The 26,143-nt window shown below is 38.4% G+C and overlaps 1 protein-coding gene across 3 annotated transcripts in view; it reads right to left on the reverse strand.

Annotated features, from left to right (window-relative positions):
* The window catches only part of crocc2 (ciliary rootlet coiled-coil, rootletin family member 2), a 131,569-nt gene that overhangs the window by 91,932 nt on the left and 13,494 nt on the right, over positions 1-26,143 (reverse strand). For all 3 annotated transcript variants that reach the window (XM_062038604.1, XM_062038605.1, XM_062038606.1), the window contains exons 4-8: positions 9,639-9,800; positions 9,494-9,577; positions 9,024-9,118; positions 4,888-5,032; positions 4,486-4,613 (exon numbers count right to left, since the gene is read on the reverse strand). In XM_062038604.1, coding sequence (XP_061894588.1) covers positions 4,486-4,613; positions 4,888-5,032; positions 9,024-9,118; positions 9,494-9,577; positions 9,639-9,800 — 614 coding nt within the window. The remainder of the gene's footprint in view (positions 1-4,485; positions 4,614-4,887; positions 5,033-9,023; positions 9,119-9,493; positions 9,578-9,638; positions 9,801-26,143) is intronic.

Raw genomic sequence — 26,143 nt, forward strand, 5'->3', positions numbered from 1 at the left:
TCGGACATCTCTAATTATTATTATGTATTAAAGATAAAGTTAAAGTACCAATGATTGTCACACACACACACTACACTGCAAAAAGTCCGTGTTCAAAAACAAGAAAAAAAATACAAACATGAGGGGTATTTTATTTGAACTAAGCAAAATTATCTGCCAATAGAACAAGAAATTGTGGCTTGTCAAGACTTTCCAAAACAAGTAAAATTAGCTAACTTCAATGAACCCAAAAATACCTTAAAATAAGTATATTCTCACTAATAACATGTGCACTTTTCTTGGTAGAAAAAACTAATATATGACCTTTTTGCTCAATATGTTGAAAAATATTCTTAAATGAAGTAAATGCTAGTGCCATTATCTTGACATAATGATATTACATTTCTTGAAACCAGCAAACTTATACTAAAAACTAATTTATTGTTCTTGGAAAGGCAACAAGGCAAGCGCTTGTTACTCTCGGGGTCTCCTAGCCGCTCAGGCAAATCATATGGTCTAAAAATGCATTTTTCCATGGATAACATGACATCATCGCGCCAAGTGGGTGCTCTTTCAGTCAATTAGTGCGCATATATACAGCCCGGCCCCCGGCAAAACATTTTTTAATTGTAATTTTGAAGAATTTATCTGAATGTGCATGAACTATTTCTGTTCAAAATTGTTAGAAATGTCACATGTTGAATGTTTAAATATTAACTGTCAGTTTACTGTACTGTGCCAACTGTACTACTATATGAGTACGTGTTTTCTATTGTTTCATTGAAAATAAAACAGCAAAGTCCATTTGGCTGTCATCTGTTTTAATTATGAGACACAATTGTGTCAAAGTCATGATTTTTTTTTTCATGCTTGAAATAAGAAATGATTACTTTAAAAAAGTAGTTTTATACTTGTGAGTGTTGATGACACAACAGTTGATATTCTAGTTTCAAGCATGTTTTACTTATTATAGCTCATCAAATCTCAGCAACAAGCTGTAATATCTTACTGAGATCATTTAGGACCAAAACACTTAAAACAAGTAAAACACTCCACATCAGTGGTCCCCAACCACCGGGCCGATTGGTACCGGGCCGCGGCCGCACAAGAAATAAAAAAATAAAAAATAAAAAAATGTGTTGTTTACACTACTGTTCAAAAGTTTGGGGTCACATTGAAATGTCCTTATTTTTGAAGGAAAAGCACTGTACTTTTCAATGAAGATAACTTTAAACTAGTCTTAACTTGAAAGAAATACACTCTATACATTGCTAATGTGGTAAATGACTATTCTAGCTGCAAATGTCTGGTTTTTGGTGCAATATCTACATAGGTGTATAGAGGCCCATTTCCAGCAACTATCACTCCAGTGTTCTAATGGTACAATGTGTTTGCTCATTGGCTCAGAAGGCTAATTGATGATTAGAAAACCCTTGTGCAATCATGTTCACACATCTGAAAACAGTTTAGCTCGTTACAGAAGCTACACAACTGACCTTCCTTTGAGCAGATTGAGTTTCTGGAGCATCACATTTGTGGGGTCAACTAAACGCTCAAAATGGCCAGAAAAAGAGAACTTTCATCTGAAACTCGACAGTCTATTCTTGTTCTTAGAAATGAAGGCTATTCCACAAAATTGTTTGGGTGACCCCAAACTTTTGAACGGTAGTGTATTTTTATTTTTTTAATTAAATCAACATAAAAAACACAATATATACATTATATGTCAATATAAATCAATACAGTTTGCAGGGATACAGTCCGTAAGCACACATGATTGTATTTCTTTATGAGTAAAAAACAAAACAAAAACTTTTTTTTTTTTTTACATTAAATTCATGGATTTTGATACTTGGCGCCATTTTAGAAGTCGGCTAACTTTTCCTATGTTAGCACGCTAATGGTTTAGGCTAGTATTTTAGCTAATTTTACTCATTTGAACCTAAAATTCATGGATTTTGATACTTGGCGCCATTTTAGAAGTAGGCTGACTCTTCCTATGTTTGCATGCTAATGGTTTAGGCTAGTATTTTCGCTAATTTTACTCATTTGAACCTAAAATTCATGGATTTTGATACTTTGCGCCATTTTAGAAGTCGGCTAACTTTTCCTATGTTAGCACGCTAATGTTTCATGCCAGTATTTTAGCTAATTCTATTAATTTAAACCTAAAAATAATAGGTTCTGATACTTGGCGCCATCTTAGAAATAAGCTAACGTTTCCCATTTTAGCGTGCTAACATTTAATGCAAGTATTTTAGCAAATTTTATTCAATCACACCTAAAATTCATGGATATTGGTACTTGGCGCCATTTTAGAAGTCGGCTAACTTTTCCTATGTTAGCACGCTAATGTTTCATGCCAGTATTTTAGCTAATTCTATTAATTTAAACCTAAAAATCATGGATTCTGATACTTGGCGCCATCTTAAAAGTAAGCTAATGTTTCCTATTTTAGCATGCTAACATTTAATGCAAGTGTTTTAGCAAATTTTATTAAATCAAACCTAAAAATCATGGATATTGATACTTGGCGCCATCTTAGAAGTAAGCTAACGTTTCGTATTTTAGCATGCTAACATTTAATGCAAGTATTTTAGCTAATTTTATTCAATCAAACCTAAAAATCATGGATATTGATACTTGGCGCCATCTTAGAAGTAGGCTGACTCTTCCTATGTTTGCATGCTAATGGTTTAGGCTAGTATTTTAGCTAATTTTATGCAATCACACCTAAAAATCATGGATATTGGTACTTGGCGCCATTTTAGAAGTCGGCTAACTTTTCCTATGTTAGCACGCTAATGTTTCATGCCAGTATTTTAGCTAATTCTATTCATTTAAACCTAAAAATCATGGATTCTGATACTTGGCGCCATCTTAAAAGTAAGCTAATGTTTCCTATTTTAGCATGCTAACATTTAATGCAAGTGTTTTAGCAAATTTTATTAAATCAAACCTAAAAATCATGGATATTGATAGTTGGCGCCATCTTAGAAGTAAGCTAACGTTTCGTATTTTAGCATGCTAACATTTAATGCAAGTATTTTAGCTAATTTTATTCAATCAAACCTAAAAATCATGGATATTGATACTTGGCGCCATCTTAGAAGTAGGCTGACTCTTCCTATGTTTGCATGCTAATGGTTTAGGCTAGTATTTTAGCTAATTTTATGCAATCACATCTAAAAATCATGGATATTGGTACTTGGCGCCATTTTAGAAAAAAAAAATATATGACCAAATATATGACCCCCAGCCCCCCCCCGGTCCGTGGGACAAATTTCAAGCGTTGACCGGTCCGCGAGTACAAAAAGGTTGGGGACCACTGCTCTACATAAAATCTGCTTTGAGTGAGAAGAATTATCTCATCAGACAGAAAATAAGCAAATATTACCCTTATTTGAGATGTTTAAGCTTACTTAGATTTCAGTTTTTGAAGTATAGGTGTGGCGAAATTATTCTCTGCATTTGACCCATCACCCTGGGAGGTGAGGGGAGCAGTGGGCAGCAGTGGTGCACGCGCCCGGGAATCCTTTTTGGTGATTTAACCCCCAATTCCAACCCTTGATGCCGAGTGTCCAGCAGGGAGGTAATGGGTCCCATTATTATAGTCTTTGGTATGACTCGGCCGGGGTTTGAACTCACAACCTACCCATCTCAGGGCGGACACTCTAACCCAGGGGTCGGCAACCCGCGGCTCTAGAGCCGCATGCGGCTCTTTAGCGCCGCCCTAGTGGCTCTCTGGAGATTTTTCAAAAATGTATGAAGAATGGAAAAAGATGAGGGGAAAAAAAATCAATTTTTTGTTTTAATATGGTTTCTGTAGGAGGACAAACATGACACAAACCTCCCTAATTGTTATAAAGCACACTGTTTATATTAAACATGCTTCACTGATTCGAGTATTTGGCGAGCGCCGTTTTGTCCTACTAATTTTGGCGGTCCTTGAACTCACCGTATAGTTTGTTTACATGTATAACTTTCTCCGACTTTCTAGGACGTGTTTTATGCCACTTTTTCTGTCTCATTTTGTCCACCACACTTTTAACGTTGTGCATGAGTGCACAAAGGTGAGTTTTGTTGATGTTATTGACTTGTGTGGAGTGCTAATCAGACATATTTGGTCACTGCATGACTGCAAGCTAATCGATGCTAACATGCTATTTAGGCTAGCGATATGTACACTAATATTGCAGCATTATGCCTCATTTGTAGCTATATTTGAGGTCATTTAGTTTCCTTTAAGTCCTCTTAATTAAATTTATATCTCATGACACATGTAATATGGCTTTTAATTTTTTGCGGCTCCGGACAGATTTGTTTTTGTATTTTTGGTCCAATATGGCTCTTTCAACATTTTGGGTTGCCGACCCCTGCTCTAACCACTAGGCCACTGAGTTGCCTAGTGGTTAAATCAAGGCCTTAGAATGCCATAAAGTATGTGTTCTTGTCTTACATAGGGACTGTGAATGATAGTCAACATTTGGCTCGCTCCACACTCACCTGTCAGCAAAGCCCCTCAGCTGGGTGAAGGTGCTCCTCAGGGAAGCGGCCTGGCGCCACAAGGCTCTGACGCGTGCCTGCTGGCGACTCGGGCGGGAAGAAGCCGTCTGCGAGGTCGGGGGGGGAGACTGTAGCGAGAGATGGCACCTTTCATGTTATTGTGATCCCAAACAGACGCTGTCCTGGAAGTGTGCTGGCACACAGGCAAGTCATTGGATTTCCCTGAATAAACACATGTAGAACATTTACGGCCCCCCCCCCCCCCTCCGCCCCCTTTAGCACTTGGAATGTTTTCACAGGAAAAAACAACTGGAGGAATCACAGTAAAAAGCTGGCTATGAATGGGATTCCTCCGCCAGGGGGTTAATTCTTGCTTTTTTCGGACTTTTTTTTTTACCTCACCTCTTGTTCCTTGCACAGGCGCGCCTCGCTCTGCGCCGCATCTTGGCGGGCCTCGCGCCAGGTCTCGGCCAGCGCCTGGTTGACGGTGCCGGCCTGCTCCAGTTGTTCCCGCAGCACCGAGTTGACATGGCTGAGGCGGGCACATCTGGGAAGACAACAGCAACCTTTTGGTCACGACAACACCTTCTATTTCTTGGGAGTCGGCGTGTCCACGGTGCGTTTCGGGGGCCTTTAGATCCACCCTCGCCCACCGAGCGTCCATGTGTGACAGCTTTGTAACATCTGTGTCAGCTTAGCTTTCATTTGCACCACATCTGCTCCCAGGAACATCTGCAGAGGGCTCATTCTCACACTCGCACACCCTGGTGCATGTTGTTATCTGCGCGTACACAATGGATGATAACACATGCTTGTCTTTCTAAAAGCAGCATTATTACTCATCTGATACCCTTTCGCATACATTCGCTTATTTGTGGATACATTTGATTTGCCCTCGCTCATAAACACATTATAACGGGACTGTTTGTCATTACGATGGCATCGTAACTCTGCTTCTTAAAGGGGAACTGCACTTTTTGGTGGGAATTTGGCCTATCATTCACAACTTATGTAAGACAACTGGGGTGATGCCTTTACCATGACAGGGTTTCCCACACATTCATTTATTTGTGGCGGCCTGCCACGAAAGAATTACGTCAACCACAAATAATAAAAAAAAATAAAAATAAAAATAAAAAATAAAAAAGTTTTTGTTTTTGTCCTCTCAAGCTTCTCAGGCAAATCATATAGTTTTTTTTATTTTTTGTTTTTTTTTAACATAAATAAATACAATCATGTGTGCTTACGGACTGTATCCCTGCAGACTGTATTGATCTATATTGATATATAATGTATATATTGTGTTTTTTATGTTGATTTCATAAAAAAAATAAAAAAAAATTTTTTATTTTTATTTATTTTTTTATTTCTTGTGTGGCCCGGTGGTTGGGGACCACTGATATAGTTGATGTAGATGCCCATATCGGCTGTTCAGATTTACTTTACAAAAGAGAAGTGTAGGATACTTCTCTTGTTGCCTTATTTGTATTTGACTTTATTAAATGTATTTATATTAGAAACACAACATGTGTATATAACAAAGGGTGCCAAGGCAGTAGGAAACACATGGTTAAGTGTAGGGAGTAAAACTGATGGCAGTCTAAAGTTCAAGATTTTTGGAGCTCTTTGTTCAGTGGATCAGATGTTTGATGAAGCTCTGTGTCTATCTACCACCACTACTGTTTTCTGTTTATTTGTTACTGACTGTGGCAGGACACCTCTGCCTCTGTTTCACTTTATGTTGCTGGTAAATAATATGGTTGTAGTAGTAGGCTAAAGTTAAATTATTTAGTATGCACTAATTAAAGGGGCAGAGCTTTGAGACATTTTAGCTTTTATATTTTATAAGATATATTTTTTGTAAGAACCACAATTAATAAATATATTTCAGTGAATAACTTATTGTTCAAATCTGTATATAAATATGTACATAAAGTGTTGTAATTATATTGTAAAATGGATGGATGGATGGACGTTTAAAACAAAACTGTTATTATTAATTAGTAAGTATAAATTTTTTGAGCCTTTTTAGAGAAAATCAAATCATTGTAATAAATTATGCAAATTACTCCATGATGTCATGGTGACTACGCCCCTACCCCACCACCACAGGTATCTTGGCAGTTTATGGGAAACACTGCATGATCACTAGTGGTAATGGTGTGGCTATGTATGTGTGTAGTGTGCATATGTATGTATATATTTATAATTTATGTATATACAAGTTCATTAAGTTTGTACATAGAGTGAACAGGTAGTTCTAGCTCAGAGTCATTTATGATTTAAAGAAAAGGGGTGGGATTAAATAAGTGTAGACTTCTTCTCACTCCTTTTCAAATATGTAAAAAAAAAATTTAAAAATAAAAAAGTCCACTGCTCATTTTGTTCATTTTTTACGTTTTTATTCTCTGTTGTTTTCATTTTGTTACAATGGCTGTTAAGGCTATTGCACTGTATTGGATCAGGCTTGCTCTTGTTTTTTTGCATATTTAAAAAAGAAAAAAATCAAATCAAATCAAATCAACAACACTTTTGTTTTTCTTTGTTTTAATGCAGGGGTCCCCAAACTACGGCCCGCGGGCCGGATCCGGCCCCCCAGCATCCAAAATCCGGCTCACAGGAAGTCCCAAGTAAAAAAAAAAAGTTGTTTTTTTATTTTTTTATTTTTTGTATTTATTTTTTATTTTTTTATCTTTCTTTTCTAATCCATTTTTTACCGCTTGTTACTCTTGGTGTCTCCTAGCCGCTCAGGCAAATCATATTGTCTAAAAATGAATTTTCCCCACTATGGACTGGACTCTCACTATTATGTTGGATCCACTATGGGCTGGACTTTCGCTGATATGTTAGATCCACTATGGACTGGACTTTCACAATATTATGTCAGACCCACTCGACATCCATTGCTTTCGGTCTCCCCAAATGGGGCAGGGGGTTTACCCACATATGCGGTCCTCTCCAAGGTTTCTCATAGTCATTCACATCGACGTCCCACTGGGGTGAGTTTTTCCTTGCCCTTATGTGGGCTCTGTACCGAGGATGTCGTTGTGGCTTGTGCAGCCCTTTGAGACACTTGTGATTTAGGGCTGTATAAATAAACATTGATTGATTGATTGATAACGTGACAATGTTAAATGTTGATGAACATCAATGTTGATTGATGTTAAATGACAAAACGGGTTATAAAGACAATGTATATATGTATATGTATATATACATACACACATATATATATATATATATATATATATATATATATATATATATGTATATATACATACACATATATATATACATACACATATATATATATATATATATATATATATATATATATATATATATATATATATATATATATATATATATATATATATATATATATATATATATTAGGGATGTCCAATAATGGCTTTTTGCCGATCTCCGATATTCCGATATTGTCCAACTCTTTAATTACCGATACCGATATCAACCGACACCGATATCAACCGATATATACAGTCGTGGAATTAACACATTATTATGTCTAATTTGGACAACCAGGTATGGTGAAGATAAGGTACTTTTTAAAAAAAAATTATAAAATAAAATAAGATAAATAAATTAAAAACATTTTCTTGAATAAAAAAGAAAGTAAAACAATATAAAAACAGTTACATAGAAACTAGTAATTAATGAAAATTAGTAACATTAACTGTTAAAGGTTAGTACTATTAGTGGACCAGCAGCACGCACAATCATGTGTGCTTACGGACTGTATCCCTTGCAGACTGTATTGATATATAATGTAGGAACCAGAATATTAATAACAGAAAGAAACAACCCTTTTGTGTGAATGAGGAGGGAGTTTTTTTGGGTTGGTGCATTAATTGTAAATGTATCTTGTGTTTTTTATGTTGATTTAATTAAAAAAAACAAAAAAAAACAAAAACGATACTGATAATATACACATACACATACATCTATCTATCTATCTATCTATCTATCTATCTATCTATCTATCTATCTATCTATCTATCTATCTATCTAGATAGATAGATAGATAGATAGATAGATAGATAGATAGATAGATAGATAGATAGATAGATAGATAGATAGATAGATAGATAGATAGATAGATAGATATATATATATATATACACACACAGCATGGCCCCCGGCCAAATTTTTTTAACCCAATGTGGCCCCCGAGTCAAAAAGTTTGGGGACCCCTGTTTTAATGCATTCTAAATATTAAAAATCAATGCAATCGAAAGTCTGCTTTATGAGCCCCTATCCTAACCTATACTCTCCTATTATATTGGGAGCTTATGAGGTGCAAACAAAAACATGTCTGACAACCTCAGTAAATTCACTTTTCACATTTACTTCATGAATAGACAAACACCTCCGTGACCTTTGTGAAAATGATCTATTTTGTTATTATTTGTTAGTTTGGAGAATTTCTTTAAAACTATTGTGTTAGTTTTGCACACAAAATTGTTACATTTTGTACCATTTTTCAAGAGACCGGACATCGTAGAACATCTACCCACCTTCTCTGCTCCTCGTCCAGCTGAGCGGCCTTACTGCAGATGGTCGCGTTAAGGTTTTGCTCGTCACGCTGGGCCAAGTCCTGTTGGGCCAGCATCTGAGCACACAATCACACATACTGTAGCATTATGATGTTAGCGTCTGCTAGCACGGTAGTGCACAGCAGTCGAGAGCCTCCAAAGACTCTGTGGGCACCTGAGCCAAGAACAACATTGGGAGTGAGCTAAGCAGGCCCACCACATGATATCAGAGTCCGGTCCGGTGCCAAACGGGGCAGCTGGCGAGCTCATCCATGGAATCAACACCTGGTTATAAGTACATCTTTACCAAGTTCTGGAAGCAAACTTTGGGAAGGAGGTTGGTGGTTGGTTTCAGAGAGTATTTGGCGTTTTGGAGTCTCGCCACATCCCAATGGTCTACCTTTAAAACCAGACATCGGTCAGGTTTAAGGAGACAGATTCCTTGCACATACCAACAATCGCATCTTCTCCAAGTTGGAGGTCTTCTCCAGAACCTGCCCTTCCAGTTCCCCGCACCTGCTCTTGTACTGGATGACCTTTGAAGAAAACCAAGACAATGTGAGTCTGAGGAACATTTCTTGATCACTTTCAGCGCACCTTGGTCTGTAGCCTCTGGACCAGTTGAGCCTGCCTCTGTTGGGCCTCCTGGAAGACATGCATGCGCTGCCTGGACACTCTCTCCTGGCTCGACGGTTGCCATGGCGACACGCTGTCCTGGTCCGAGTCGGCCGGCGACGGCAACATCAGCATCTGATTGAGCTGGATGGAAAGAGTTTGAAAGAAGAAAACTCAATAATCTCAACTGGCGGGTCATAGACCCCAAAAACCATGGGAACGGATTTTCAGATGCGAGTCTTTCGCTTGAGGGCTAATCTTACAAGCTTACTCTCGCATCTCAAGAAATTATAGAATCATGGTTATTCTACTCGTAGAAATAGGGTGTGAACCATTAGTGTAAAATATTCACTTTTTTACAATTTTTATTCATTTACTTTTGTATAACACGTTAGTTTTTTTAATTATTAGCTTAAGACTACAATAAAATGATCAAGAACCGTGACCAGTATTTGACAAGTACCGAGGTCAGAAAATAGTGGGAGCTTTGAAAGGCTAAAATTGTGGGTTTTTCCAGCAATAATACTAGAATTTGCCATTCCAGTAGGAATTACGTGTGGATGCAAGCCACCTAACGCGTGAGTGGAACTAAACTGCTTGACTGTCCGGGGTGAGTGGACTGTGTGGACGTTGGAACGGTTCGAATCAGTTGAGAAATGTGGGATACGGAGAGTTTTGTACACTGCACATTCATTTTCAATGGGGGAAAATTCCAGGTCACTCCAGGTAATCAAGGAATTTTCCAAACCGGGAAACATGCCGGCTGGAATGTCCAAGGTGAGTGGAGTGTCAAGGGTAGTGGAACGGTTCAAATCGGATGAGAAATGTGGGATATGCAGTAGATTGTATATTTCCCATTCATTGTCAATGGGGAGAAAATTCCAGGAAAACACGGAATTTTGGGAAAGGAAAAAAAAAAAGTTTTGCGTTCCATAAATTGGAAGGGTAGTGTGGGTGGAAGGTTGAAAGGTTGGAACTGGGTTTAAAAATGGTGTAAAATGTTGAGAATTTAGGGAACTGTAGAACTACGAATTTGAATATTTGAATAGGAATTGCTGGGAAATTTGGGAATTTCAGGAAAACCGGGAATTTGTGAAAATATTGATCCTAGCACAATTGTCCTTGACGATATGAATGGGTTGGTGTTGGAATTTTTGGACTCGGTTGAAAAATGTTGATGTAATAATAAGAATGGGTATTTCAGAATTCCTGGAATTTCAGCAAAACCGGGAATTTCTACGGAAAAAAATGTGTTCTCCCAAATAAGAGAAATGTTTTGAAGGTGGAATGGTCAAAAACAGTTGAAAAATGTGGACTGTGAGAACTTTCCGGGAAGAGGTGAATACAGGGCTTTGGAAAACCGGGAATTCTGGGAATTCCTGGAATTTTTTTTAACTTAGTAGTTCCAAAAAGTAGACAATCCAAGAGTAGTTTGATTGTCCAAGGTGAGTGGAGTGTGTGGATGGTGGAGCGGTTCCAATTAGGTTAGAAATGTGGGAGTTTGAAAATTGGCCCATTCATTTGCGATGGGCCAAATGTCTTCGAGGTAATCTGAGGTATATTTTTAAAAACTTTTTGGGGGGAGTTCGTGACTCCCGGTCGAGCCGAACGTTTTGATGCTCGATTGGTTCCAATGGGATGAAAACTGGGCTGTGGAGCGTGCCAAACTTTTGCGGTGAATAATGATAAATGGATGATTTTTTTCTGTAGATTCTTGTGTGTGAATGTTGGACATTCACACGATTTGCTTCAACAACACAATAAACAATCCACTTTTTTAAGTACTATGCTGAAGTTAAGCGTATTAAACATCTTTAAAACTTTACTTAAAACACGGATTTGAACTCATGACCCTCTGTTTAATAATTAAATGCTGTACTGTGTTTAATTACAAGTACAATTACAACTACAGTCTGTAGTTCAGACACCACTGCCAGGTTATTTTATCTTTATGTTTTATGCCATTTTTTCCCCAAAGAAAACCCTGTTTTTTATGGCAAAAACACAAAATATGCTATATCCATCCGTCCATTTTCTACCGCTTATTCCCTTCGGGGTCGCTGGAGCCTATCTCAGCTACAATCGGCCGGAAGGCGGGGTACACCCTGGACAAGTCGCCACCTCATCACAGGGCCAACACAGATAGACACATCATTATTTTTCTAAACAATCTGACTAAAGGTCTTGGGGATCCAAAAGGCCCCCACTCATAAAAGTGTAAAAAAATAAGTAATATGTTACTTTATATAATTTCTATTTTGTAACGCTTAAATCTCTAGATTACCTTCATATCTGTACGCCTCCAACCACAGAGACGAACACACACACATGACTGACAAACGGGTTTCTTTCATTCTGTTATAGATAACTCAAAAAGTTATGAGCACATTTTTCATGATACATTTGGGAAATGTCAGAAATGGGATAAGGAACAAGTAATTTAAACGTGCAGCCAATCCCAAACACCATCTGGACGAAGGACTTTTCTAGTTATTATATCAAGTACAGATACAAAGTATTTCAGTGTTTCCCACACATTCATTTATTTGTGGCGGCCCGCCACAAAAGAATTACGTCCGCCACAAATTAAAAATTTTTTTTTTTTTTTTTGTCCTGTCCAGCTTCTCAGGCAAATCATATAGTTGATGTAGATGCCCATATAGGCTGTTCAGATTTACTTTACAAAAGAGAAGTGTAGAATACTTCTCTTGTTGCCTTATTTGTATTTGACCACTACTGTTTTCTGTTTATTTGTTACTGACTGTGGCAGGACACCTCTGCCTCTGTTTCACTTTATGTTGCTGGTAAATAATATGGTTGTAGTAGTAGGCTAAAGTTAAATTATTTAATATGCACTAATTAAAGGGGCAGAGCTTTGAGACATTTTAGCTTTTATATTTTATAAGATATATTTTTTGTAAGAACCACAATTAATAAATATATTTCAGTGAATAACTTATTGTTCAAATCTGTATATAAATATGTACATAGAGTGTTGTAATTATATTGTAAAATGGATGGATGGATGAACGTTTAAAACAAAACTGTTATTATTAATTAGTAAGTATACATTTTTTGAGTCTTTTTAGAGAAAATCAAATCATTGTAGTAAATTATGCAAATTACTCGATGATGTCATGGTGACCACGCCCATAGCCACGCCCCCACTGCCACAGGTATCTTGGCAGTTTATGGGAAACACTGTCTCGTATCAGTGTTTGTGTCCAGACTCGGCCTGCTGACTGCCAAGGGCGAACATCGAGTGCCGTGACGCAGACAGAGCAGAGACAGGGCGATATCACGAGTGTCAGCACATTTGCATTTCATGAATAGTCATATATTGTGTCTAACTGGGGCTTTGGACATCGCTGCCTTAGAGCGTGGTGGGAGATTGTAACTGAGCGTGCAGTCCCAAACGTCTCTCCTCATTGAGCCAAATTGAACTCTGTCTCTGCACGATTCCTTGCTTCTTGCCTGTTTAATAGATGTCATCAGTGTTTGAACCTGACATTATAATTTTATTGCCCAACCCAAATCCTTAGTGCTGACCTCGTAATGATCAATATGAGTATAGTCGAGGCTGCAATATCGGTGTCACATTGGAAGTGAACAGGTTGTGGCAGTACCTCTAAGGGCCACTAGGTGATGTTTTGCTTTACTTCTTTTTACACTCGGTTGTCATCGCGAGCTCCTCGCTTGTTTTGCGCGTTGTGACTGCATGTACCGCGTGTCACATGTCAAACGCGCTCCCAAATGTCCTGTAAGCTCTCAGCCTCACGCGAGCCAAACTGGTTGTGAAGCCTCCACTGTGTAGCGGAGCCAGACACCCTGTCTTCACTAATAGGAACCACATGGGCCCAGGAGCACACCACCCCCTCCCTTATATTACCCACCCCCTATCCCCTCACCAAAGCACCATCCAAACTCCTCCAAATCAACCCTGTGACCCTAACCCCCAACCACCTCCTGTACCTCATCTCTGCTTTGGGTGTGCAATCAAAGCAACAACAACAACAAAACAAAACAAAAAAAGAGTCTCACGCAACCACTTTGTCACCATTGTACTCACAGATTTGAACTAATTTACGGACATTGTGCATCATTGGCTTTGGCTTCTTGTGTTTTTCTACACTCACAAATACACACACACACACACACACACGGTGCAGCTGTGCTTACAGAGAAACAGCTGTGCATGACTGGATGTGCATCATGTGCACTGATCTACTGTAGAGTGTTCTATGTTTTCATCAGTGCACTTCCTCTCACTGCACCGTGGCCTCATGAGTGCATACACCCTGACAAGTACGTTCAAAAGCAGTGCACGCCACACGCCCTAAATCGCGCTTTTTTACACCTGGAAAAATCAAAGCATGCATTGGGATATTTTTTTAAAAACCGTTAGAACTCCCCTCAATTTTGGTGAATGTTAAAAGGTCCCAGGGACCCAAAAGAGTCTCAGTCATTAAAGTGTTTAAAATAAGTCATATATTATAATTTTTTTATTTTTTAACTTTCAACTTCAGATCTATCCCTTGCCATTGAGCAGAGGTGTTCAATTTTTTTGACTGAAGGGCCGCATTGAGCTATATATATATATATATATATATATATATATATATATATATATATATATATATATATATATATATATATATATATATATATATATATATATATATATATATATATATATATATTAGGGCTGCAACAACTAATCGATTAAATCGATTAAAATCGATTATAAAAATAGTAAATAGTTGCCGATTAATTTAGTCATCGATTCGTTGGATCTATGCTATGCACATGCACAGAAGCTTTTTAAAAAAAAAAAAAAAAAAAAATTTTTTTTTTTTTTTAATAAACCTTTATTTATAAACTGCAACATGTACAAACAGCTGAGAAACAATAATCAAAATAAGTATGGTGCCAGTATGCTGGTTTTTTTTCAATAAAATACTGGAAAGGATAGAAATGTAGTTTGTCTCTTTTGTCCGATTATTAATCGATTAATCGAAGTAATAATCGACAGATTAATCGATTATCAAATTAATCGTTAGTTGCAGCCCTAATATATTATATATATATATATATATATATATATATATATATATATATATATATATATATATATATATATATATATGTGTGTGTGTGTGTATATATATATATATATATATATATATATATATATATGTATGTGTGTATATATACATACATACAGACACACACACACATACCTGTGTGTGTATATATATATATATATATATATATATATATATATATATATATATATTATATATATATATATATTATATATATTCACATATAAACTGTACATACATGTATATTTATACATACATACATACATACATACATATACATACATATATATATATATATACACATACAGACATACATATATACACACACTCACAGGTATATCTATATAAATATATCTATATAAATATATATGTCTATATATATACATACATACATACATACATACATACATATATATATATATATATATATATATATACATAGATATAACTGTGTGTGTATGATGTATGTATATATATATATATATATATATATATATATATATATATATATATATATATATATATCACACACACACACACACACACACACACACACACACACACACACACACACAACACACACACACACACACACACACGCACACACACACACACACAGGGCAAAAACCAAAGTATTTCAATGACTAATAGATAGTTTTTGCTTGAGTTCAATTAATCTGTTCTTGACTTTGTTTTGCCCAAACAATTGTACGTCATAAAAGAGAAGGAGGAAGTACTTTAAATATTGTGTTGATATATTTCAACTGTCAACAGCACTCCCCAAAAATCAAGAGAAAAATGCATGACAATGGATTGGTATCGGTACGGCCGATGTCACTAATGGATGTATCGGAATCGGCAGCATGAATCTCTGATCGTAACATTCCTGGCGCATTTGATATTTATATCATAACAAGTGTTCATTCAAATTGGAAAAAATTAGGCTGACATAATAATAATAATAATAATAATAATAATAATAATAATAATAATGAATTACATTTGTAACGCACTTTACATTTGTTAAAATCTCAAAGTGCTACAAAGTATAAAAAAAAAAAAATAGAAAGTTAGAATATGTAATAACATTTTTTAAATAGAAATGAAAACATGAAAAACACTAGATAAACACTAGATAAAACAGAAACATAGATAAAAATAGAAATCAAAGCATGAAAGTATTGGATAAAACAGATAGGCAAGCAGTGGTATTTAAAAACAAGAAGGCAGAGAAATTAGATAAAAGCTGTGCTAAAAAGGTGGGTTTTTAGTGGAACTGTTGTTCTGTGAAGTTTCCTAAAATATGTAGAAGGGACGGACCTCAAAATTAACCCTGACTGAAAGGTAGATAATTGATGAGCCTTTTGTCTGCTTTTGTGTATTGCTGCACTGTGTTGGAGATCTGTGGCTCCATGTCAATATTTGCCTGACGCATGTGGTTTTTTTTTACATATCATTTTTGTAGGTTACCCTTTTTGGGGGGAAAAGAACATCTGACATGTGTTTGATTGCAAATGTCAACATTTAAATGAACAAATAAACAAGCGTTATTTACATGTGTTATTTCAGGTTCAATGTGCTAATACACCACGTCAAAAAGACAAACTAGATGAACCGTGGCACACGTGAAATTGTAATAAAAAAAAAAAAGATGTTTTAAAGTGAGACATAAAAGTAAAGACAAAAAGTACATAAAAGTGCTAAAATCTCCCCTGGACTCCAAAGGATTCAATCGTGGCCTTTCTTTTCGCCTTCCTCCCAGTCGGCTGCTCTGGATTAGCCATGCTCCATCCCAGGAGGAGGCCCTAACAGTTTGTTGTGGAGACCCCTCCCTGCCCCCCTACATTAGTGTTTTCATAATCCCACACCTTGTCCTCGATGCATGGTGTCCGGGAATAGACCCAGGAGAGAGAGGCTCCAGTTCTCTATCTAAGGGCATGCCACACCGTACACCTCCTCTCATTATGTCACTAGTCATATCCACTGTGATACATATTCACAGCTCTATAGGCGCCGATCTACATTTCAGCCAGTGGGTGCTCGGACAGGCGGTAAATCTGATGCTACTTTTCTGAGGCTATGTCTACACTAAGCCGGATAACCCCTTAAAGGCCTACTGAAAGCCACTACTACCGACCACGCAGACTGATAGTTTATATATCAATGATGAAATCTTAACATTGCAACACATGCCAATACGGCCGGGTTAACTTATAAAGTGACATTTTAAATTTCCCGCTAAACTTCCGGTTGAAAACGCCTTTGGAGGATGACGTATGCGCGTGACGTAGCCAGGAGAACAGAGTTATGGCTTCCCCATTGAAGCCAATACAAAAAGCTCTGTTTTCATTTTATAATTCCACAGTATTCTGGACATCTGTATTGGTGAATCTTTTGCAATTTGTTTAATGAACAATGGAGATTGCAAAGAAGAAAGTTGTAGGTGGGATCGGTGTATTAGCGGCTGGCTGTAGCAACACAACAAGAAGGACTTACTTGGATAGCAGACGCGCCAGCCGATGCTAGCCGCCAACCGCATACGTGTTGGGGTGAAGTCCTTCGTCGCGCCGTCGATCGCTGGAACGCAGGTGAGCACGGGTGTTGATGAGCAGATGAGGGCTGGCTGGCGTAGGTGGAGCGCTAATGTTTTTAGCATAGCTCTGTGAGGTCCGGATGCTAAGTTGCTAAGTTAGCCTTAGCGTCGTTAGCAACAGCCTTGTTAAGCTTTGCCAGGCTGAGAATTATTAACCGTGTAGTTACATGTACATGGTTTAATAGTATTGTTGATCTTCTGTCTATCCTTCCAGTCAGGGAATTATTTATTTTGTTTCTATCTGCATTTGAGACAGATGCTATCACGTTAGCTCAGTAGCTAAAGAGCTTCGTCGATGTATTGTCGTGGAGATAAAAGTCACTGTGAATGTCCATTTCGCGTTCTCGACTCTCATTTTCAAGAGGATATAGTATCCGAGGTGGTTTAAAATACAAATCCGTGATCCACAATAGAAAAAGGAGAGAGTGTGGAATCCAATGAGTCAGCTTGTACCTAAGTTACGGTCAGAGCGAAAAAAGATATGTATTTCACTGCATTCTAGTCCGTCACTCTAACGTTCCTCATCCACGAATCTTTCATCCTCGCTCAAATTAATGGGGTAATCGTCGCTTTCTCGGTCCGAATCGCTCTAGCTGCGTTGAAAACAATAGGAAAATATGAGGAAGTGAACAACTGACAACGTCACGCTACCTCCGGTAGGGGCAAGGCTTTTTTTTATCAGAGACCAAAAGTTGCAAACTTTATCGTCGTTGTTCTATACTAAATCCTTTCAGCAAAAATATGGCAATATCGCAAAATGATCAAGTATGACACATAGAATGGACTAGCTATCCCCGTTTAAATAAAAACATTTCATTTCAGTAGGCCTTTAAACCAGGTCTGGGCAATTATTTTGACTCGGGGGCCAAATTTAGAGAAAAAAATGTGTCTGGGGGCCGGTATATTTTTAGGAACACTAATACAAAACCTCACAATAATGTCTGATGGAATGCTAAAAACGTGATGACAGACCGCCTTAAAAAACTAAATGGAATTTTCTATTTTTCTATGAACGATAAAACACTGAATATCGACAACATATGAACGTCACACCCCCTCTCGATCGACATATTTTACAATTAAGCAAAACGCAACAAAAATGCAACAAACACAGCGAAATATGAACGCGAAGGGTAAAAAAAACCCCCACCAACAATCTGATACATCTGATACATCACTAAGCTTTAGAACTTTGTTGTAAAAATCTCCTTCCTGCATTTCAGACTGACACTCTGGAAACACTCTGTGGAAACGCTCCCCACCCACACTGCTTGGTGCCTCGTCTGAGCTGCTGTGACTTAGATGACCATAGTAACTAATTAGATTACCATAGGAACTAATTAGATTACCATAGTAACTAGTATATCATGCAAAAGCGCAGATTCCAACCATTGAAATACTTTTTACAGTTCAAGACTTAAGGTTATTTGAAAACATCACTGCACATCATAATGGCAGCTAAAATTTCCATCTTAAAGATCTAAAAATTTTATTTGGGAATGTCCGGCGGGCCAGATTGAAAAGCTGAACGGGTCGCATGTGGCCCACAGGCCTTAATTTGCCCAGGTCTGCCTTAAACGAATAATTATTTAGCCTAAACCCCGTTTCAGCCACACTAAACTATCGTTTAAGGTCCACCTCCTCGGACAATTTTTTTACACAGGTAAGTGCGCCGTGTATTTCTTGAATCTCCAGCTTTGTATGGACTCATTGATCGTTTTCAAACTGAGTTCGGAGAGGAAGTGACGCCAGAAAGACCGCCCACCACACAGGAAGTGACGTCAGAAAGAACGCGCAACAGCCAGCTTCATAATAAAGCGGTTTCATAACTCAGAGGTAACCACCGGGGTGGTATAGCTCGGTTGGTGGAGTGGCCGTGCCAGTAACTTGATGGTTCCAGGTTCGATCCCCGCTTCCACCATCCTGGTCACTGCCGTGACTTTACCCACCTGCTCCCAGTGCCACCCACACTGGTTTAAATGTAACTTAGATAATGGGTTTCACTATGTAAAGCGCTTTGAGTCACTAGAGAAAAGCGCTATATAAATATAATTCACAAATTCACAAATATGGATGCGAGACATCCAGACATGCCCGTGTTTCTCCTTCCATCTGTACAGACGCTTGTGTAAATCACACATGAATACCTTAAGACAGGGGTGTCCAAAGTGCCGCCCGGGGGCCATTCGTGGCCCGCAGTTCCTTTTTTAAACGGCCTCACGGCACATTTTAAAAATACAATTGAAAAAAATAAAAAAACATAAAAAGTGGTATAAAAGAGCAAACAGGGGAAATGTAACAAGAAAATGTTGCAATGTTTACTCTAATAACACAAAGCTGCCTTGCAGGCTGTTTCTTTCTTTAAAAAATAATATGAATCAAAATCAGTGTTAAGGCTCCAATTACGTCACATTAAATATTCCACTTTGAGGTATTTTTTGGGGAAAATGTTGCATATTTTGTGTTTGCCATATAAAAAACTGAGCTGTTTTTTTTTTTTTAAAGAAGCGCCTAAAACGAACAAACAAAAAACATAAACAACAATAAAATTTAGAATTGACGGATAGCTCTGAAGTTGATCTCGAGATTATTGTGTTAAAAGTAAACAGTAAAAAAAATTATAATTTATTTTTTAACACTTTAATGAGTAGGACCCTTTTGGATCCCAATAATTTTAGTGTGATTTGTGTTTAAGTGTCATTGCTCAAAAAAATAATAATGAATTAAAATCAATGGTGTTATGAGTTGACCTTTTTAAGGCTCCAATTATTATATAATCTCAAATATTCCACTTAAAAGTTTTATTGGGTGAAAATATTGCATATTTTGTGTTTTTTCCATAAAAAAACAGGGTTTTCTTTGACAAAAAGAGCATACAACTTAAATCTTTAAAAACATTATATTGACAGATAGATATACCTAGTGTTGATCTAGAGATTTAAAACTTGAATAATAATAAAAATAATAATACTGAATAATGACACATTTTTTATATTTTTTTGACCAAAACCCTTTGGGGTCCCCGGGATCAAGCCTGAGTGGAGGCCTAAATGTAAAAAATATCAAAATGGCCCCCGCTTGCTTTGATTTTTCAGTGTGTGGCCCTCAGTGGAAAAAGTTTGGACACCCCTGCCTTAAGAGAAAGCCATTGCAGCTATCTGGGATACAACACTTCTCAGACGGCAAGAGAACTTTCCAATGTCCGGGTCAGCTGTGATTCTACTTACCGAAAAACTTTGTCCATTTGTCGAAGGAGAGACAACGAGAATGCGGGCTCCCGTGGATGTGATAAAAAAGGTAGCGTGTGCTTTGTATTACCTGGCCGTTGAGGGAAGACTACGGAAAACCGCGAATGCTTTTGGACCGGCAAAGCAGACTGTATCAGTTATTGTCCGCCATGTATGTCGCGGACTCAACGTCTAGGTCCAGAGTATATAAAGTCACCAAAAAGGAATGGACAATGAAGGTGAAGGCAAAAGAGTGAGGAGTGTCCAGTCCAGATATCTAGATCCCTAGATTGTTTGATGTAAAATGTTCTTTGTCACATGGCGTACTTTTACATGTCCATTAAAGGCCTACTGAAAGCCACTACTACCGACCACGCAGTCTGATAGTTTATATATCAATGATGAAATCTTAACATTATAACACATGCCAATACGGCCGGGTTAACTTATAAAGTGACATTTTAAATTTGCCGCTAAACTTCCGGTTCGAAACGCCTCTGAGGATGACGTATGCGCGTGACGTAGACCGGGGAACACGGTTATGCCTTCCACATTGAAGCCAATACGAAAAAGCTCTGTTTTCATTTCATAATTCCACAGTATTCTGGACATCTGTGTTCGTGAATCTGTTTCAATCATGTTCATTGCATTATGGAGAAGGAAGCTAAGCAAGCAAAGAAGAAAGTTGTCGGTGCGAAATGGACGTATTTTTCGAACGTAGTCAGCAACAACAGTACACAGCCGGCGCTTCTTTGTTTACATTCCCGAAAGATGCAGTCAAGATGGAAGAACTCGGATAACAGAGACTCTAACCAGGAGGACTTTTGACTTCGATACACAGACGCCTGTAGAGAACTGGGACAACACAGACTCTTACCAGGATTACTTTGATTTGGATGACAAAGACGCAGACGTGCTACTGTGAGTATGCAGCTTTGGCTTCTAAACATTTGATCGCTTGACCGTATGTGCGCAACTTTTTTTTGCGTATGTACGTAACTTTTTTTAAATATATAAGCTTTATGAACCTTGGGTTAGGTGAACGGTCTTTTGGGCTGAGTGATTGTGTGTGTTGATCAGGTGTTTGAATTGTATTGGCGTGTTCTATGGAGCTAGGAGCTAGCAGAGGAGCTAGGAGCTAGCATAACACGTACCGTACCGTACGTGCGCGTCACGTACGTAACTTTTTAAAAATATATAAGCTTTATGAACCTTGGGTTAGGTGAACGGTCTTTTGGGCTGAGTGATTGTGTGTGTTGATCAGGTGTTTGAATTGTATTGGCGTGTTCTATGGAGCTAGGAGCTAGCAGAGGAGCTAGGAGCTAGCATAACAAACACGCAGGTGTTTTTATGCAGGATTAATTTGTGGCATATTAAATATAAGCCTGGTTGTGTTGTGGCTAATAGAGTATATATATGTCTTGTGTTTATTTACTGTTGTAGTCATTCCCAGCTGAATATCAGGTCACCCCCGCCTCTCACAGCATCTTCCCTATCTGAATAGCTTCAACTCCCCACTAGTCCTTCACTTGCACTTTCCTCATCCACAAATCTTTCATCCTCGCTCAAATTAATGGGGAAATTGTCGCTTTCTCGGTCCGAATCTCTCTCACTTCATGCGGCCATCATTGTAAACAATAGGGAACTTTGCGTATATGTTCAACTGACTACGTCACGCTACTTCCGGTAGGGGCAAGCCTTTTTTTTTATCAGATACCAAAAGTTGCGATCTTTATCGTCGTTGTTCTATACTAAATCCTTTCAGCAAAAATATGGCAATATCGCGAAATGATCAAGTATGACACATAGAATAGATCTGCTATCCCCGTTTAAATAAAAAAAATTCATTTCAGTAGGCCTTTAAAGATTTGATTAATTTATGATGGATTCACTACAATGGGGCTCCACAGCGCACTGGATTCCAGTTAATTGAAATACCACAACACTGGATATTGTTCAGATAAGTTACATTAAAGAACTTGCACACAAAGCAACACTGGAGGTGACTATGTAGTGCGCATTTTCCGCGCATGCGTACTAGGTCGCGTTGCGCCGGCTGACGGAGGGAAGGAGGTGTCTTAAACGACCATTGTGTGTGTGTGTGTGGACAAGGGTATGGTTAGTTGGGATTTACCCTGGATAACCTTAGCCGGCTTAGTGTAGAAGAGGCCTGAGCACGCGCGGTTTTTGCTTGGTGGCGAGAAAGAATTTGCCATCAATCCCACGTGGGTGATCGGCGCCTATGCACAGCTCCATACGGTTGCCATGGTTCCGGTTCACGCTGGAGTATCTGCTTCTACAGCCCGGCTCTTGTTTCCAAAGTGGAAGAGAGCCCCGCCTCTTAAAATGTGCTTTGAGTTATCTTTTATATTTCTTGATATCTATGATTTGTGCCACTCCTCGTATTTGTCTCCTCTTATAAAATACTTCAAGGGATGTCGGCGCTTTGATTGGCCTGCCAAGGAGCAAGCGGAGAATGCTTCTCAAGGCCCCTGTGAAGGCTTTGGTGTCGGGGCCAAAGATCGCTGCCGCGCTCATGTGGCGGAGGGAGATCCAAACTCATTTCCCCGAGCACGTGACGCTTCTCCAGTCGCAGCTGATCAAGCCTCGTGGCTCCGGCGGGGACATCTGGCCGGCATGCCAAGGGTTACATCTGCGATCGTTTGGCCCGGCCCGAGCCGAGAGGCTTAATAAAGGGAATTACTATCTGTCAGATTGCTAAACACAGCTGGAGCGGATGTCCATCGCCCCAAAGCGGCCTTCGTCGTACTCACGCACTGCCCCCTTCGCACAGTGAGAGCCCCCCCGCTGGTTGGGAAAGTTGTTTAGTGAGTGGCCATTGCCAAGTAGAGCAGAGAGTCCTACTATGAAAACATGTTGTCATATGACACGCCAGAACAGCACAAACGGGGGCTTTGTTCATGCTTGAATGATACACCACACTCCAGCTAGGTGGCAGCAGTGCTTAAACCACGGCTATTCAACTACATCACGAAGACTTTCAAGAGTCCGAGGGCATCAATATGTGATGTTTTGTCAGAAAGTGCGTATTCCCTACTTATTTTTACAAAGTCAATACATTCATTGTTCTGCCCTCGCTATTCGTTTCCAGCGTGTACAGCTAGTTAACAGTATGAAGAAACAGAAGCTCCAGAAGTTTTGTTGATGTTCTTTTTTTTAAACTATTATTTTCCTTTCTCAGTTTTATTTCTTTACACTTGTTCCTGAAAATAGACTGTCAGAATAATTGTATCGAAGTTATCACAAAACTTTGTGTTGCCACGAGTTCCCGGCGAGCAGACAAAAGCTGTCTTTGATCCTACCAAGCAAAAGGCTTGTAAAACTCCACTGTGTAGGATGGGAAGCAACATGAAGGTGTTCTGTTTTTTTGATATATTGTAATCCACAGAAAGATTTGGTCTTGACCCGAGAACTACAAAGCGGAGAAGAAGCAGGACCAGATGTGGGCTCTGTACCGAGGATGTCGTTGTGGCTTGTGCAGCCCTTTGAGACACTTGTGATTTAGGGCTATATAAATAAACATTGATTGGTTGATTGATTGACTCCCCTCCAGGCGACCTTTTCTTTGAACTGTTCTGTGACCGAGGGAAACGACTGTTTTACGACCTTTTCTCCGAACTGTTTTGTAATCAAAGGCGATGGCTGTTTACGACCCCCCTCCCTTAGAAACAGCTGTTGCCATGTAATCAGGGAAAGTCCACATAAAAAAGGAGGCGTACAATCTTTCGTCAGAGCGTGGAACACTGTGCAAGGGTACAAGTGTAAGCGTTTCTCCTCATTGAGCCAAATTTAATTCTGTCTCTGTTTAATTCCTTGCTTCTTGTCTTGTTTAATAGATGTCAACAGTGTTTGAACCTGACCTAGACTGAAAATTAAAACACAAGATAAACATTACAAAAGTATGGCATCCATTGTGTATTTTACATGAACAAAATATAAGGTTTAGTGTTGATACATTACACAATAAACTACAGATGTTTACGCATATAGAAATGAAAAAACAAACATTAGCTAAGATAGCGAGCGGCTAAGATAGCGAGCGGCTAAGCTAGCGTGAAACAAGAGAAGAAATAAGTGCTTAGTAAAGTTTAAGAAGTGCCGATGGAAGCGCCTTACAGCAGAAAGTGTGAAATATTAACAAGTAGATTAATACAAGTTATTATGAATGTGACTCATCACAATTAAACCTAAGGTGTAGCATTATTGCCCTCTACTGGTCAAATTTAGCGCTACATGTGTTAAATGAGCTCTGATCGCCCAGAGTTAAAAAATTTAAAATTAAAAATTATTTAAAAAAAATACAAATAAAAAAAAATAAAAAAATAAAAAAATAATACAAAAATAAAAAAAATAAAAAAATAAAAACTCCCTCACGTGCAACATGAGGAAGCCACCGGTCAATCACGATCCGGGACTGTGCAATCAGCGATTACACGCCAACTGGACAATAGTTATCATATTTATTTACATATTTAATCCAAAATAAAATGCCTGCACAGCAGGGCCGGCCCGTGGCATAGGCCGTATAGGCAAATGCTAAGGGTGCCGTCCATCAGGGGGCGCCACGCCAGTGCCACAAATGTTGGAGGAAAAAAAAAAAAAAAGTTGGTACTATTATTTCTAAATACAAAAAATAATCCCACGTTAATTAAAATGCAATGTAAAGCCTATTTAATAGAAATATTATTTGTTACAACATTACCCCCCCCCCCCCGGCCCCCCGCACGGTGCGCCCCCTCCCTTCCCGTATCATGACTCTTACCACATCAAAAAATCAACACAAGATGTCAAAACGGCCAAAACTGTCAGGTGCCCAGGGAAGAAAAAAGAGAAAAGAAGAGGAGGAGAAACGAGAAAAAGACAGAGGTAGCACGTAGGTAACGTTAGCCTACATGAAATTATTTGTCTGTTACAGAATGTGACAGTAACCTGGCTTTTTAGCATTAAGCTAATGTTACTTGATTCGGCAATTGCTAATCAATAAATAGCTAGTTTTGTTTTAACGTCGGGTTAATATTGTGGAGTGGGCTAAATTGTTATGGAAAATAATAATGTAACGTTAGGTAATTACAGTACTCCCACCTTACATTCCTCAGGGACATTTGTATTAAATCTTTTAAGCAGGTGTTTTTTGTTTACATTGTTATTGCCTTCTGGTTAGCTAATGTTTGCCCTGCAGGTAATAGTCACTTTTCCACCTCTGTATATATTAGGTATAGTTGTAAGCCTAGTTGTTAAAGTGCACATCATTAATGTTAATTAAGCAATATCACATGAGAGGGAATGCTGTTTTTTGATTTGAGCACTGCTGTGATTCGGTTAAAGATAATCATAACATAACATTCTCCTATAATATGTTAATTTGCTTTCTTTAAGTAAAAAAAAATGTGAAAGACAAAGCTATTAGGTTTCTTGTGAGTATTTACATTTTACTGCCGATGTGGGGGGGGGGGCGCCACCTAAAATCTTGCCTAGGGCGCCAGATTGGTTAGGGCCAGGCCTGCTGCACAGCATAGGAGGTAGGAAATGCTGACTCCCACC

The sequence above is a fragment of the Entelurus aequoreus genome, linkage group LG27 (genome assembly GCF_033978785.1).
Source record: "Entelurus aequoreus isolate RoL-2023_Sb linkage group LG27, RoL_Eaeq_v1.1, whole genome shotgun sequence".
NCBI classification, from domain to species: domain Eukaryota; kingdom Metazoa; phylum Chordata; class Actinopteri; order Syngnathiformes; family Syngnathidae; genus Entelurus; species Entelurus aequoreus.